At 38.2% G+C, this 16,728-nt stretch overlaps 1 protein-coding gene across 1 annotated transcript; it reads left to right on the top strand.

Annotated features, from left to right (window-relative positions):
• LOC141437779 (major facilitator superfamily domain-containing protein 6) lies at positions 1–16,712 on the top strand. The gene is made up of 13 exons (XM_074101287.1): positions 1–424; positions 531–694; positions 2,311–2,504; positions 3,977–4,088; positions 6,146–6,345; positions 6,445–6,698; positions 6,773–7,027; positions 7,863–8,007; positions 9,169–9,320; positions 11,422–11,601; positions 12,520–12,662; positions 13,172–13,387; positions 15,552–16,712. The coding sequence occupies exons 1-13, from the start codon at positions 142–144 to the stop codon at positions 15,783–15,785; spliced, it is 2,532 nt and encodes an 843-aa protein (XP_073957388.1). The 5' UTR covers positions 1–141; the 3' UTR covers positions 15,786–16,712.
• The last annotated feature ends 16 nt before the right edge of the window (positions 16,713–16,728 follow it).

The following is a 16,728-nucleotide window of genomic DNA, read 5'->3' on the forward strand; positions in this document are numbered from 1 at the left end:
GATCCGCTCAGTCCGACGGGACCCTGGCTTGCTGGCATATCCTTAAGTAAATAATCGGAGCGCAGCTTCTGCCGCCGACGAGTTAGTCGATAAGATACTACACAAACACATGCTCGCTCCGCTGTGCGGCCGTGCGTAGCTATGGCGAAGTCTTTAGAGGATCTCTCTAAAAAGAACAGCGAAGAAAGCATGGACGACGAGAGCGAAGCCCCCACCGGCCGCATCCAGCGCCTCATGGCCTGGCTTCGCATTAATCCGAACCTCATAATGTTGAAAGTGACTCTTTTTGTGATGTACGGGGCCACAGCCTCGCTGCTCCCTTACCTGACGATACACATGCAGAGTATAGGACTCACTGTGCCTGAGATATCGTTTGTGTATTTAGCCTTGCCGTTTACTACTTTCTTAAGTCCACCGATAACTGGTAAGTGTCAAGCCTGAAGTCATAAACAAATAATTAGAAAAATTAATTAACCAAAAGGATTCGTAGTGCCTTAACACTTTTTTAACGTGGGACGTTATGCTTGTAGGATTTCTGGTGGACCGTTTTGGAGAGTACAAGCCAGTGGTTATTACGGCGTTGATACTTAACGCAGCATTCCACCATTCATTGCTTCTGATCCCGCATCAGGAAACACCAGGAGTGATGCCTTCAGCTTACGTGATGCGGCATCCAGACACGAGGAGTGTTGAGGTAATAAAACATCCATAGGTGTACCTAACTTTTTAAACAAGTTAGTATCTAAAAGTGATAATATTATATTGCCAGTAGGTGTAGCTAAATAAATTAGTAAACTAGGTGTCGTTAGTTCCACATCTGCCACTACTGCTGGTCCTAAAAATAGAGACAGAGGAACTTAGTTAAGTACTAACGTTTCGTCACAGTCTTTAGGTGAATTGGTCCTTGTCTCATATATTACGGTAAAGAGCTATACTAATGTCACACTTGGAAGAATTTGAGCAAATCGCTGGCATCCGGCTGCAGGACGAATTAACCGCTAACAAAGTCTTACAAAGGCAGGATCGGGTTATATTCTGCAGTCTTGCTATATATTACTGGTTTCTAGGTATAATTATTGTAACCTTTATTTTTCCTCATACTTACTGTTTTGATTTATATTTCTCTTAAAAATACATATATTATCATTTCATATACATTACCACATTACAAGCATTCGTATTATGTATTTGGTACCTACTACAATTTGGTATAATTATGTAGATAAGTACTTAATTATGAATACTCATATTATCGAAGCTTACTTTCAAGTTTATTTTGTTTCGTTTGAAAGCATTTTTTATATCTGGATCAAACTAATAAGACTATAAGATTAATAACATTGCGACTACTATATTAGTTATGCGTACTTTGTCCGTTCAAATTGATCTCATTTCATGAAATAATCGTGTCTCCAAAATAATTTGTAAAACACTTTTTGTATAAAGTATATTCACTTTACGAACTACATGTCGGCTTCGCTACTCAGAACGGACGCAGGACTAACCCATTACCTACTCAAGAACATTTAAAGGGGCACTACCTTTATTATTCTAGACAAGCACTCACGTGCTCGGTGCTCATGATAATTTATTGCCGAATTACGATGCCCCTTCACCTGATTTGACTCGTGACAAGTAATGTCTGAATCAATTTAAATTTTGGATAAACCGTTGCATAGACTAGGCGTGTTAACTCAATGCTATTAATCAGAACTTTACCAAAGAGGCAATTAATGGAATAAAGACTGTGGAAATGAGAGTTAAAGCAAAGTGTTGACTTTGAAATACTGTAGAGTAGCATAAACTAGTTAGTGCCGTGCTCGGTTTTAGAATAGGGCCCTATTCTAATCTCTTCCTGTGTGTGTCGTAAGATGCGACTAAGGAATCTAATATGGGAGTGGACAGCAGCGCTCTCTATAGCCAACTACGAACTGTGGTGTGGAAGGCAAGGGGTAGCCAATTGCAGTATTTGCCCAAGAAAGTCGTCAGGAAGGTTCACTGCTGATAATCAATCGACGACCACCACCACATCGTCAAGAGTGTAGCGACAGAAGAAGAAGAATATTAATAGAGATCAAATTTTGCAATAGTGTTTTTGGTTACAGTCAAGGACTTTAATTCATGAGCCACCATGGAATCATTTCACAGTAAACGTCATACTGATATCGCATTAAATTAAGAAGGAAAATCGGAATGACTTTTCCTTTGAAAAGGTTCTATATATTTTTTCTTAGTTCACACGAGATTATAGTGGCAAAATACCTCGAATAGGTACCTAAAGGCGAGTTAGATATTGAATCTGTCTTTCAGATTTGGTGGAGCCCCTGCCCCAGCAGAGAGTGCCCTGATGAGGACGAACAGGTTGACTTTGTCCTTGACCGCTGCATAGACCACTGCATGCTGTCAAGGCCGGCCGGGAGCCCTGTGGACCCTTCTGACGATGAAGACGACTTGGACTTTCATATCAGTCAGAAAATTAAACCACCACATTTGTCTAATACCAGGTATTATTAAAGGCCGGCCAAGTGCGATGCGGACTCGCGCACTAAGGGTTCCCATACGACACTTATAAAAAACACGTTTTTTGTATGGGAGCCCCCTTAAATATTTATTTTACTTTAATTTAATTATTTGTTTTGAAAGTGAATATACTTAAATATTCTATGAATATTTCAAGCGCCTAACTGTTGCCGTTATTAATATCGAGCAAAAAACGGCAAAAAAATCACGTTTCTTGTATGGGAATATTTATTTTAAATATTTATTATATTCTGTTTTTGGTATTTATTGTTATAGCGGCAACAAAAATACATAAGTAATCTGTGTAAATTTCAATTGTCTAGCTATCACGGTTCATGAGATACAGCCTGGTGACAGACCGGAGTGGTCTTAGTAATTCTAGGGTCCCGTTTTTACCCTTCGGGTACGGAACCGTCAAAAAGATAAGGCATTTATTCTGCTAATGTTATACATGCTGGAGTTTGTGTGTATACTGATATGCGTGCTTGCGTGTGTGTGTATGTTACGCCTTCCAGCAAAAACGGCTGCACGGAGTTAGATGAAAGGTATGTAGATGACTGGATGTCTGGAATAACATATAGGCGAATACCTTAGCTTAGTTTAGTTTTAGTTTATTTATCCATTCAATATCTTAGTTAACTTAGATTTTTATCATTGTCATAGTTAAGAATTAGGTACAAAAAAAAACCAAGTCATCACCCTAGTCTAAGTAAATATTTACGTTCGTCAATGAACGGTTTTTATGACTGTAGCCTACTGGGAAGTATTTCGAGCAAACAGAGATAAAACAGGTTTAAGAGAAGTTTCCCTGCCGGCCGCGCGGCCGCGTTCGGTATTCGTTTAGGATATTGCTGTCTTTATCGCTCGTGACATAAGCGCTCGCAGCCGTCCCCCAATGCTCCCCCATGTCTTCCACAACGACGTCCGTAATTTACGAGTATATCGAGATAGCTGTATCCAAGATTTAGGCGGTTGAATTTTGGGTTTCGTTGTACGAAAAGTATAGCACAGAAATCAATGATATTTTACAATCAAGATATTCATTATATTTTCTATGCCTGTGTTTTTTTCGAATTTTGTAAAAATGCTTTATTAGTCTGCAATTCTCGTGCAAAGTTGACATCTTTTTTTGTCGACTTTTGAGCTCCTGTAATTCTGATATTACACATTTATATGAAAATCTGAAAAACAACAGACATAGATAATGACGTCTAGTCCATACTTACGAAATTTCATCTATTTCTGTTGCCTAGTTTTCAAATGAGACCGGGACTACGTTTGTATGGAGAATGGAACGAAGAGACTTCTATTAACTACACAGTCGTATGAAAATTGAAATCAATAAAACCTTGCCTAGTAGACTCACTAGTGCTTATAAACCTATTTTAAGTAGCATTCGAAACCAAGCGTAGTTATTAAAAACTGTATTATATTATAAGTTAAATTTTCTTTCCAGCTTCTTCAACATGACTAATGATGAGGAATATAATGATGCGGCGTTTTTCCTCATTGAAGTTCATGATGACTTAGGAGAACCTAAGGAGCAGCTCGGAATAGAAATGGAAAGGGTAATAACTTTTTTCTTCTTCTTTTTGTTGAGGCTTTGAACACTCCAGGTGATCATGTCAGCCTCATGGGTGCTCGCTGATTTTCCCTACGCAAGGGACATATTGAAAAAGTGGTAAATGCAAATGGCTTTGTCAGATGCTGGCTCTGAGAGCCAACAATTGACCTGGCCATTGTGCATGGGGCTCAAACCCCCAAGAACCCTTCTCCTCAAGTCTGAGTCTCAACAACAAATAGGAAAGTCTTCTACTTTCTGGCAAATCTCACACAGAGGTGATGGTTTAAGTCTCATCATGTGTAAGAATTTAGTTGGGATGTGTCCACAACGTACCCTGAAAGCACTAACACTACTACTAACACTTTTCTTGTAAGGTTGGTAGAGTTAAACCAAGGTGCCCATAAGGGACTAGCTTGGATGGTTCTGTACCAGATCCCTACACCCCTGGATACACACTGCTCACCAAAATGGTATTCCCACTTCTGTAAACTTTTTCTTATGATTTTGGGAATAAGTTCACTGGAAAAAGGAACAGTGTCTGTTACAGAGCCATCCATTACAGCGGCTTTGGCAAGCTTATCCACTGCTTCATTTCCTGCCAACCCTACATGAGAAGGAATCCACTGTATTTTAACAGACTTGCCTCTAGAGATCATCTCATGAATCATCTTGAGCGCTTCATAGGCAATAGGCATTCCTCTCTGTCCGGACATGCATCGACTAAGATGCTGTAGTGCGCTCCTTGAGCCAGATAATACTACAACAAGGGAATTATTACCTAAGTTATTAGCATAATTCAAAGCCTCTTTGATGGCTACAAGTTCAGCTCTCATCATGTAGCTTCCATATGAGTGAGATATTATTTAAACATAGCTGCTCTAGTTCCCTGAACACACTTTGAACCATCTGTGTATATTTTATATGCTTGGTTATATCGCACACATAGCATGTTCAGAGTACTAGGTTTTCTTAATGACTGGCTCTGCAGGCTTAGGGACAACAATGTCGTCTAATTTATCAATTATGCATGCCCTGGCGTCAACATATGATATCCAAGTGCTCAGAGAGTAGGTACATTTCCAGTTTGTCACTGCGATACACAGTCAAATCCTTCCACTCATTATAAATGCTTGCTAATAGAGGGAAATTTCCATCGTCTGAAAAAAAGCTCTGTATCGCAGCCACAACGGAGCTGTTTATTAATTTCATATAATAAAATACAATATATCCATAGGATTAAAACTATTAAGTACTAAATTAAAACAACTAAAACTAAAACTTTACTTAATTAAAAAAGAGAGGTGGGCCTCTTGGCATGGTGCCCATCACGCAGGCAGCATTCCCGCGTTGAACTGCGATTGAGATTCTTTGCGCGAGAAAGCTGCCGGCGCGGGGGTTGCCTGTTGCCTCCCTTAACCTATTGCTGAGCTCCCTGTGTAGCTCCAGCGCACCCTTACCCCAAGGACCTAGAGTCTCGACGCCGAAAGCAAAGAAATGATATTGGGCGCCGAGACAGCTATATTTTGTGACCTTGAGGCGTTCCCGGGCGTCTGCCGCCGCCCCCGCACATTTGGTAGTTGCTGGTAGGTAGGACGCCGCCAGGGTATCTGTACAGGTAGCGTCCCACACCAGCGCACGGCCAGTCTTCCAGGGTATCAACGTCATTCCGTCAGGGCGCTTGCCATCGCTCCGTACAATCTGGGGCTCCAGAGCAACGGGAACGTTGGCACTAACGAGCGCCCTTCTGAGAATATCGTTGAAAGCGGCGTGGCGGGACAGGCGGCCGGCGCCCGAGTAGCAGGAGAGGCCATGGTGGACGAGACGGTCCACTGGAGTCCCACAAGAAACACAATTGTGATTTGCGCAGATCCCAACTCCCAGCCGGAGACCAACAGCTATGCGTAGAGTGTCTGGGTCGATAAAAGTTCCAGTGTTCCACGGAGCTGTTTGTTCTTGAAATCACTTTTAACAAAAATCTACAACCCAACCAGGATAATAATCAAGAATAATCTGTGAATTTGAAATATTTTTAACTACATTAAAAACATAAATCTGTTTTAGGATGAAAACGATACGGTCACAGATTTCGTAACAAGATTCGGTGAAAAGCTTTTGATAGACCAAGGAGTGAACATAACAGCGTTAGATAAAGAGGATCTAAGGTGTGGAGGGCTTGTAATGTTTCATAATATGACCAAGTTGTCGCTACAAAGACTTGAGTTAATATCCAAGGACTGCATGGTACAGAAGTGCGATTTCAGGTAAGTAACTTGTTTTCTATTTATGAAGTAAATTACTTATCTAAGATACACAAAGCTATCAAGGGATTAATAACTTTGTTTATCATCGGAATATTACAGAAAAGGTGGTCCCGATATTTGCCCTCCAGATTACAAAGAAAGTGACGACAAAACGTTCTACATCTATTTTTTTATGAGATTCATGGGAACTATCATGTTGTCCGCTGGCGTTACCATCATGGATCCCATAGCTTTAACCATGATACAGAAATACGGTGGAGATTTCGGGCGTGAGAGATTGTTTTCAAGTATTGGGATGGCTATATTTTCTCCTATAACTGGCATGTTGATAGATATGAGGAGCAAACAAGTTGGTAAGTAACGGCATCTCGTAATTGTTATCTTGTGTTAACAGTTTATTGCATTTACATCCGTTTGTTGATTGCAGGTTACACAGACTATTCTGCTGCATTTTATACATATGACGTCTTACTCCTTATATCGGCTATAACCGTTGCAGTGATGCCTCTTGGAGCTAAACTACCGGCGGATAACCTACTTCATGATTTGGTCAACATCATTAAGATGCCTCACATTATTATTTTCATATTTTTCTTATTTGCGCTGGGCAACTTCTGGGGTTTTATCGAGTCTTATCTCTTCCTGTATCTGAAAGAATTAGGGGCACCAAATTTCCTTCTAGGTAAGTCGTTCTTATTTTTAAGTGTTTCTGTTTTTCAAAAACAGAATATTATATACCGGGTGGGCCCTGTAACAGGAGCAAAAAATTAAAACACAGGTTTTGCTTCTCAAATAGAGCTACTTTAGTTCTGTAACTTTCAAAAATTAAGTAATTTTGTCATTATGTTTATTCCAAACAAATTAAATGGTATTTTCAATGTATGGCACTTAATAGCCTAAATGACATCGCCTGTCACAATACATACTGTATACTGTATACAATAATACTGTTTCGCAATACATTGCGTGTCTAATTAAACTTTAAACTATTATAAAAATCATAATACAAGTTATTTTCAAATGTTGTAGAACTAAATTAGCTCAAGATTAAGAATAGAAAATGTGGTTTAATTTTTTGCTCCTGTTACAGATGCAATAACTCCTACGTCATTGTACGTTATTTCATAATTTACATTTTGATGCCACTACAGAATGTTAAATATTTCTGGACAAAGTATTTAAATTTCTAAGTCTCATAAACAAAACTTCAACTGATTATAGATAAAAAAAGAAGCTATGATTATGGATACACTCACTTAATTGACTTTCAATAAATGATGTGAACGACGTGATTGTAACGACGAATTTACTGGATTTTCCCCTAGCGACCAAAATTGTACTCATAAAACAAACACATCAAACCGCGTGAAGTGACCAAAATATAAATGCTTTACAATAAGATTATCTTCACGCACTTATTCAAAGCACTTCGTGATCCGATATGTCTACTCCGCTTCTATTGAAACTTTATAGGTACGAGAATGTCAAGTCAGATAACAAGTGCGTAACCTTTCCAGGAATAACCGTGACCGTGGGTACTCTAAGCAGCATCCCGTTCCTGTACGGAGCGGACGCCATCACCGCCCGCATTGGCCACGTGAACGTCATCATCGTCGCCTTCTTCTCCCACGCGGCCAGGCTCGTCGGGTATTCCTTCATTGAGTGAGTTGTCTCTACTGATAAGTAATAACGGGTGTGGTACATTGGCACAAGCATTAACCCACTGCTTCACTTGCATGATAGAGGTACATTAGATCTGGCCATGAATTAAAATTCCGAGATTTTGCTGCATTTGACTGGCTAAAAAGTCAGCGTTGGAAAGCAAAGAAAAAAAACATAATTTTTCACTCCAATATAGGTGAATAAGAAAAAGTGTAGGTACCTATTTATTGTTGTGTTCAGTCCCAGCTTATGCGGCGAAGACTACACTGTAAGTAGAACAAAATTTGAATATGAAAATCCAAATTTCATCCGAATTCAGCTTTAGCGTGAACTTCAGCCGCACACAAGCTTTCGCATGATGATGATTGTATAATAATGTTAACGAAGACGATGATGATGATGTCGACTACGGTGACTGCCTCTGCGTCCTTATGTGGTTCCAGTCTTTTGCATTAGCTCTATTTACAGAGTGAATGCGTCCACCGGTAATGTCAAGTTTATGAGCGCAATGACAGAACGTGGGCGGACTTCGCTTGCGTATAAGTACATTCATACAATGGAAGATGGTAGGTATATGCCGACTTAAGCGCTCGGTTATTTTATGCGATAAACGGTGCGTTAAGCGCAATGCGTTTGACGCACATCAATTTGCATCAGATAATCTAATTACCAAACATTGTCTTACGCGGTGAGCGCAGCGGCAAGCGTATGTATTATCTTAGTTCTCTGAGTAGTCTGTGTGTTATCTGATACGAAATTGATGTGCATCAAACGCATTGCGTTTAACGCAGCGTTTATCGCATAAAACAGCCGCGCGCTTTGTGCACAACACCGGCTTTAGCCCTTGATCAAGGTAGAGCGAGATTGTTTACACCGCTTCGCGCTTCCCAAAAGGCACCATAATAAATAATAATAATAATAATAAATATCATGAGACACTTGACACCAATTGACCTAGTCCCAAACTAAGCAAAGCTTGTACTATGGATATAAATACGTACTTAAATATATATTAAACATCCAAGACCCGAGAACAAAATATTCATATTATTCATACAAATATCTGTCACTGAAGGGAATCGAACCCGGCACCTTAAGCTTTGTAGTCAGGTTATTTAACCACTTGGCCATCCTCAACTGTTATTTATGTATTTTCTACAGAAACTCATGGTGGTGCTTCCCGTTTGAAGCCATGGAGTCCCTGTCGGTTCATTTGATGTGGGTGGCAGCTGCTACATACTGCGCTATGCTGGCGCCGAAGAATCTATTAGCCACCCTAATCGGAGTGCTCGGGATGGCCCACTTTAGCTTGGGTAAGTTCCTTTATGATGCTTGACTAATCTGGAAATGTGATGAGCAATGTGTTGCAAATTCTTTGCAACAGTGCCACAGAACTCATCGACCGACGATGGGTTTCCGTTTCAGACATCACGTGGCTTCTCATTTATGTGTGTGTGTCTGTTTAATTGTTATTTTATTTGTTATCGTAAGTACCTTGCTTCAGGCATAATTTTAAGTGCTGAATTGTTAGTTTTATTTACTCTTTACTATTTGGGACCCGACGCCGCGACACGCTTGCACACGCCCTCCAACGCGTGTCAGTACTAATCAGTCCCAGAAACATGTGTCGGACGACGTGGCGTGGCGTCGCGTTTTATTGGTGTGTTCCCGCCTTTACAATGGTTTCGCCGGAAGACCAGCGCTGACTCCATCCGAGGAGTCTGCATTTATGCTGAGGCGGGACCATTTCTGGCACATATAATTAGTTATTGTAACTTACCCTTTTTTATTTTTCATTTTTTTTGTTATTTTTGTATGTCGATTTTTTATTTCATTTCTTTAGTTACTAAGCCTTCTCTTTGTTTTGAAGAATAAAGATTGTATCTATCTAGGCAAAAATAATTTCATATCTCGTCTGGCAGTCTACACTCTAGTATATGGTTGTAATTAAATGAATAAATAAATAAATATTATGGTCGTAATTTTGTGAGCGGGTTCAATAATTATAGTGTGTTTTTTTCGATAATATTTTTAAAATGGCGGAGCCATGGGGGTTGAAACCACTCCACAAGGTCGGCTGATGACCTCGCGAGAGTTGCAGGCAATCAGTGGATGCAAGCGGGGAGTTGACGTTCATTGCGGCGTTAAGGGGCAGCCTTTGCTAAACAGTGGAAAACGTCGTGCTAAAGATGATGAAGATGATTATATTCTACATTCAATGTCGCCTCGTTTTTGGCGGTTACCACTGTCAGTGACCAAGGCCACAGCCAACGGTCTCTCACCTGGGAACCTTTCCATCCCAGCCTATATACGTCCCACTGCTGGGCACAGGCCTCCTCTCATAACAAGAGGGCTGGGAACCTTTAAAAACAGTTAAATAGAAAAAAGTCTTGTTGTTAAAAAAAAAAGTGACAAGTTATATCTATAATAGTCATTCAGTACACTGACTCTGCCTATGTTAATGTAACAGTACCTATTAGACATCTTGTGGTACAAAAACTCGTGTACCTATTGATGCTTCGTATCTTATCGATTAATCTCATGATTTACAATATCTTAAGTGAGACAAATGAATTGTGTAAATTTAATCGCTCTACCAACGTCGAAATCTAAAATACACATCTGATTACGATTCTGGCGGTAGTTTTAGTAACGTTGACGTCATGCGAAAACATTGGGTTGTAAATTTTGAAAATCCACCTAAGCTCTTTGTTATTATAACAAAGGCCTCTTTTCAAAGAATTACGCGAACATCGAACAATATTAAAATCTGGTCTAAAGTGATCACTGAATCCAGGCTTGCTAAATCAAACGGTAGGTACCATCAGCATCAGCAGTTGATAATCGTTTGCACGTCACAAAACAATAATGCCAATAGACGTACTGTCAACTTGAAAGTTCGACTTTAGCGACATATTCATTCGATAGAAACTTGTTTGGCCGATGGTACATTAACTTTGTCGATTATATATCGAAAATCAGGTACCTGTCAAAATACTTTTAATGGTGATCATGGATCGCAAAGATTAGATTCATGAAGGGTTTTTCGATACGCCGTACTTAGGCCAAGGTCTCAACATTGTTAGCAGTAAATGCGTTATTTAAAAAATCGGTCTATTTTTGTTCAAGTTACCAGTTGCACTTCAATTAATTTCAGCATTATGGTACCATGCTCTCATTTCTATCATTTCACAAACAAACGTTCAGTTTCCAACTTTTTTAAAATGCACCGTTTGTCTTACGATACACATCATTGCCAAACATTTGTTTGTCAAATGGCTGAACAGTTAGCTGATTTTGTAGCTGAGAAGACAAACGTTAGCCTTCCCTTTAGCTTACATATAAGAATCGAGAGGAATCGTTATATGAATATACTCGTAAGGAACGTTTTTCTCATTTTTGAACTTTTCTCAGGCAGAGGCAGCGGCAGTTTCGGCGGCGGTCTCCTCATCGCCTCGCTTGGTACCAGGGAAGCTTTCCGCTACATGGGTCTGATAGCTTTCCTTGGCGGCATCGTCTATGGGCTGCTTCACTACTTCTGGCTTAGAAAGATCAAAGTGACGGCTCTGGGAAGACCTTGCGAACAAGATAATGGTGAGTTCGTGTTAGTGGCATCGAAGAACCTTTTAATTGCACAAAAGGTTTCGTGGCTTGAAAATATCCATAGTACAATAACTAATACGCTAACGCTAATCCACAGTGCAAACTTTGCTTAGTTTGGGACTAGATCAATTGGTGTCAAGTGTCCCATTATATTTATTTTTTTATTTTAAAAGCGATGATTAAGAATTTGGTTAATACCTACTTGTGATATATTTTCTTGGTAGTTCTCTGAGATTTGTTCCAATGGTTTCTCTACAAGTGTTATGTTTGAGATATTTATTAATTTCCAGAATTACGAGTACACCACAGCCAATGGTTTGCTTGTATAATGTCTACATAATGAAAATTTGCGAATAACAGTATCTTGCATTACCTAGAGATATTTTTGTCTCGGGATATTGACCGCAATTACCTTTGATGAGTTCCCCATATTATATTTCGACCGACGCAATTCTTTGAATGGTATGAGTACGGCCGCCATCATATAGATACGTCGGAGCATCATTTCATTATACATGACCGCATTGTAAATCGCTTAAGAACGTGTTTCAGAGCTCCAATGTTTATGGTGGTGGCTATGTACGGTCAAAAGCATAAATATATGTACTTACGTTACCAAGACATCAAAAATATGTTTTAAACTTTATGCTACTAAACATAAGGCCGATACATATTTTGACGCTATGGCTTTATATAAACAAAAATAAATAAAAACAACCAATAAATATATATTTTTGCATTCGACTGTACCAAAGTTACGAGTAATCGCGGAAAATGTCCTGTAGGAAATTTATCTAATGTGATAAGTGATAACGGTGAACCATCCGTTCTATGTTGACAACATTTTTAAACAAATACGTACAATTTTTAAAATTTTATATACTAATAGTACACAATTGCCTTCATTAGAAAGTGGCGAAGGCGATAAGCTGAACGGGGAGCCATTACGAAAAGACGCAGAGACAATGATATCGTTGGAGAGACTGCACATGATCACGAGATTCAACCCGTTGGGGTCACTGCACTCGCTACCTAGAGGATCCAGAGCCAGGGTAAGGAAAGAATGAAGGCAAAGAATAAGAAAATAACAGGCACTGAAGGAAATAAACAATGTTATGGATAATGATTCAATAGTATAATACTAGAATGCTCAGAAATTTTATGTAGGTACGAGTACATTACAAAAAGATGAGAAATAATCCATTGGATGGATTTCAAAGTAGTTTTTGACATATTTGTAAAATTTGTAAAATGCTCGAGAATGCTTTCCTTTAGTTAAGTTTAGTTTTCATCCTTTAGTTTTTCATCATCTCCGGATCACTATAGGTACTGATGACCACAAAACTGTCATTTTTGGGACATTTTTTTAAACTATCTGAATCGATTGTGCTCTTGATTCTGAGTAAGAAAAACAATATTTTTCCAAAAAAGAAAATAGAAAGAAAAGGTATCTTCACTTTTTTGTGAAAATGGCCATATATTGCACAGGTCCGATGTAGATTAGGAATTTCACATACATCGTGAAACTAATACCTACTAAATTTCCTTTTATCTCCTTCAGCTATCTCAAGGTGATATCAACGAGCTGTACCGAAGCCGCAGCGGCAGCAACAGTCAACGCCGCTGCAGCAACATTGAGATCTCGCCGAAAACTCCTCAAGGATCCGGCTCGAAGGCCCACCTGCTTAGATCTACGCTGGAAATCAGTCATCAACACGGCAAGGGTCATATATCCAACCCTATGCTGTCGAATAGACCGCCCCCTTTGGTATACAAGGTAGGTTGAACAACTACTTGCACTCGTAAGAAAAGAGCATCAACTTCCATTGCTTGAAGAATAATGTAGGTTATTTTATTAGTTCGTTTACTACTTCTTGAAACAGTGACTTAAAATTTGATATTGAGATAGGTAGGTAGGAAGGTACTGAAGGTAAATACTTATAAGAGCTCAGCACAACCAACAAAAAAAATCTGAAAAACTTATTTTTTGTGTCTGTATGTCTGTCTATGTTAGTAGGTAACCATCTAATATGACTTCAGACTATGTACATTTTGCTTAGAAGAGGGGTTTCACTTACACTGGACGTCATAGATACCTACTTATTTGAACAGAACCCTCAGTGCACGAGTTCGACTCGCATGTGCCCGGTTTTTATCGGTTATTATTTATTATAGACAAGGCTTAAAGCGTTAAAAAACTAAGCAGCAACTTAGGCTTAGAGTATTAAAAAACTTAGCAGCAACTCTGGGCAAGGAGCACCATACGAAATAATGCGTTTTCATTATTTATCATCTGCTTTGTTGTTGATCATAAAATCCTTATCGTTCGTTTGAATTGTTATTTGTAATGCATAAAATATTTTCAATCCGTAAATGAAACAAACGAAACGTGATGTTGTATTTGTACAACAAAAACTAATATAAATACAACCTTGCTTTTGAATACTGTGAGTATTTGCTTTCTATCTTAAGATGTGACGCATTGATGCAAATTTATATCACTGATACCAAAGCCGTTTAATCTATAAGTACAGTCTGGAATATTATTTTACGAAGACCAGAAGATGACTGAAATCTCCGGGCTTGTTACGGACGTGCCTAACGATTTTGTGCCATCAAGTTTCTCCGAAACCAAATTTTTTTCTCACAATATTTTCTTATGGTTTTATAGAGCACGCACAGTAGGTTAGGTTAAGTTTGTTTTAGGAAACTTCCAAAAATAATACTTGGGAAATGAAACATTTACGAGAAATATTTTGCCCAAATGGCAGAGAACCAGATTTTATTCATCTGTTTTTTCTAGGTATTTTATAAGAGTTCCGTATTCGAAGGGTAACAAACGGACAAATCCTTTCAAATTTGGCTTTTTTTAGTTTCCTTTCTAATTAAGCTTTAATCCATATTTTTTCTTCTTAATTTCATTTCAGCTCTAGCTAGTCATATTCTAAAAATAAATGTTAGGTTTATAAAACATGATTACCTAATCTTCTTTGATATTTTCACTCAGTCTTCAGGTTTAATTATTACTTTTACATGTCTAACTTATCTAAATATTATATGCATCATCATTGATACAATTCCTTTAAATAGTCACCTGTACCTGTTTAAGTATTTACCAGTATTTATTATTATTATTTCTCTTTTTAGTCTCTTATCAACTAAGTATTATTAACCGAAAGGTTTATTTACTTTATTTGTCTTACTGAGGTCCTAGGCCGGACTAGCATCTGAAAGACGAATAAGCTCAGTAAGTCTTGAAATAATATGTTTGTTAGCAGGTACATACGAATGCAAATATTGTCCTACCTATTATAATTTTTGCTGTAACTTTTAGAAACTCAAATCATACCAGCAGGGCTACTATGAAACTCGAAACTCGAAGTTCGTATCGTACCGTCCCTCTCGCTCTCGTATTAAATAGTATAAGTGTCAGAGCGATCACGATTTCGTATTAGCCCTGCAGGGCTGGCTAGGTTTTATTATTCGTCAAGTACGAGTGATACCAGAAGAGCGCCCAAATGATTATTGCCAATCTAAATTATAATCTTCTTGATTTTCATAAAGTAAATTACGAATATTTTGACTAAGTTCAACTGAAAATCCTATAAGTTTTTGACATGTTTTTTAGAAAATGACAAATATTTTCATACATTTCTTTAGCCAATTTTTATGTTCAACGTTACTTTATGATGATTCCATTGTTACCGGTCGTAAGGCCGACATCATATGTTTTGTAAACTATTTTCTTTGTTTTTTGTCAATGTAACAATGACTTAACATCATTATTTCATTTGGAGTTGCTTTACCCACTACCTACTCGTAGACGAAATATTTAGTATTTTCTGATATAAAATAATAATGTGATAAAAATAAAAATTCATGCTATCAAAAGGATGGATAGAACCGAAACATATTGTGTCAACTGGTTTTTTATTTTTCAGTTTGCAAACAGCGCTCCAAAACTGACCCAGCGAATCAACATCTCCCAGCCTATCCTCAGTGAATTTGACACGAGGCGTCGCGACTCCATTCCTGAAGAGGCCGAAGAAGACAAACTCATGAGCCACAAAGCAGTGAAGACCAGAAGTGACCATCTGCCACCGCCACCGAGCTATGATGAAGTCATCCATGAACAGAGAAAAAGTTGGCACTCGGATGACAGCACGCCAACTTAGAAATTAGACATATCTTTGAATCTATGCTAATAAGGAAAACCACTTATTAGCACAGATGCAAAGATTATTGACTTAAGAAGTCATAAAGGAAGTTTTTATGATAATAAAGTGTTTTATAAGCTCGAGTTTGAAAAGTGTGGGTTTCGGGCAAAATAATTTGCGTGCACCGTTCGAGGTTTTTGCTAAGGCATGCTTGTAAGTTTTGTAATATGGTATTTAGTAGTATTTAGGTACTCTCGAAGTCGTACTGTCTAATGCAAAGGTGCTCGCGGTCGCATTCGTCGCCTCTTTCTACTCTCATTGTAATCCGCTTGACTGAAAGAAATGGTGAATGCGATAGTGATTCTGATTGCGTTAGACAATACGGTCTCAGGTAGGTAATATGGACATAGACTGTTCATGTTTACGGAAACGTTTTCTAAGTATTAGCTAGTCATCTTCAGTTAAATACCACTAATCATCCTCACAGCCAAAACGAATAATTTCAGTTCCATTCATACAAAGCGGCTAAGAAAATATTACGATGATATGCGTAAGTTCTTAAATGCAATTCAAATTTGATATTTTAGTATACAGAATGAAATTTTGAATATGATACAAAATTACTGTTTCAAGCTCAGTTGATGCAGTTGAACATTAAGTATGTTTATACTTTGTTGGAATTAAATCACGAACTATAACTCTAACTAAATCATTAACTAAATGTATGGAAACCACCAATTTAATCTGATGATGATGCTGATGTATTAAATGAGTTAATCCATTATATTATATTGTCCGTCCAGCATGAACTGAACTGGAAACACTAATTTTGTATCACGTTTATGATCTTGTATATTTTATACTATAAAATAGGCAACGTTTTGTAAAAGGCTTTAATTTATTTTAAGATGTAGATAGAAAGTGCTAATATACTATGATTTCGTTTATATGATTTTTATTA

This window comes from Choristoneura fumiferana, chromosome 18, assembly GCF_025370935.1.
Source record: "Choristoneura fumiferana chromosome 18, NRCan_CFum_1, whole genome shotgun sequence".
Taxonomy (NCBI): Eukaryota; Metazoa; Arthropoda; class Insecta; order Lepidoptera; family Tortricidae; genus Choristoneura; species Choristoneura fumiferana.

Coding starts and splice junctions, on each gene's coding strand:
- LOC141437779 (XM_074101287.1), top strand. CDS start 142: ATGGCGAAGTCTTTAGAGGATCTCTCTAAAAAGAACAGCGAAGAAAGC. Junction 4,089..6,145: donor TCGGAATAGAAATGGAAAGG/GTAATAACTTTT, acceptor AATCTGTTTTAG/GATGAAAACGATACGGTCAC. Junction 11,602..12,519: donor ACCTTGCGAACAAGATAATG/GTGAGTTCGTGT, acceptor TGCCTTCATTAG/AAAGTGGCGAAGGCGATAAG.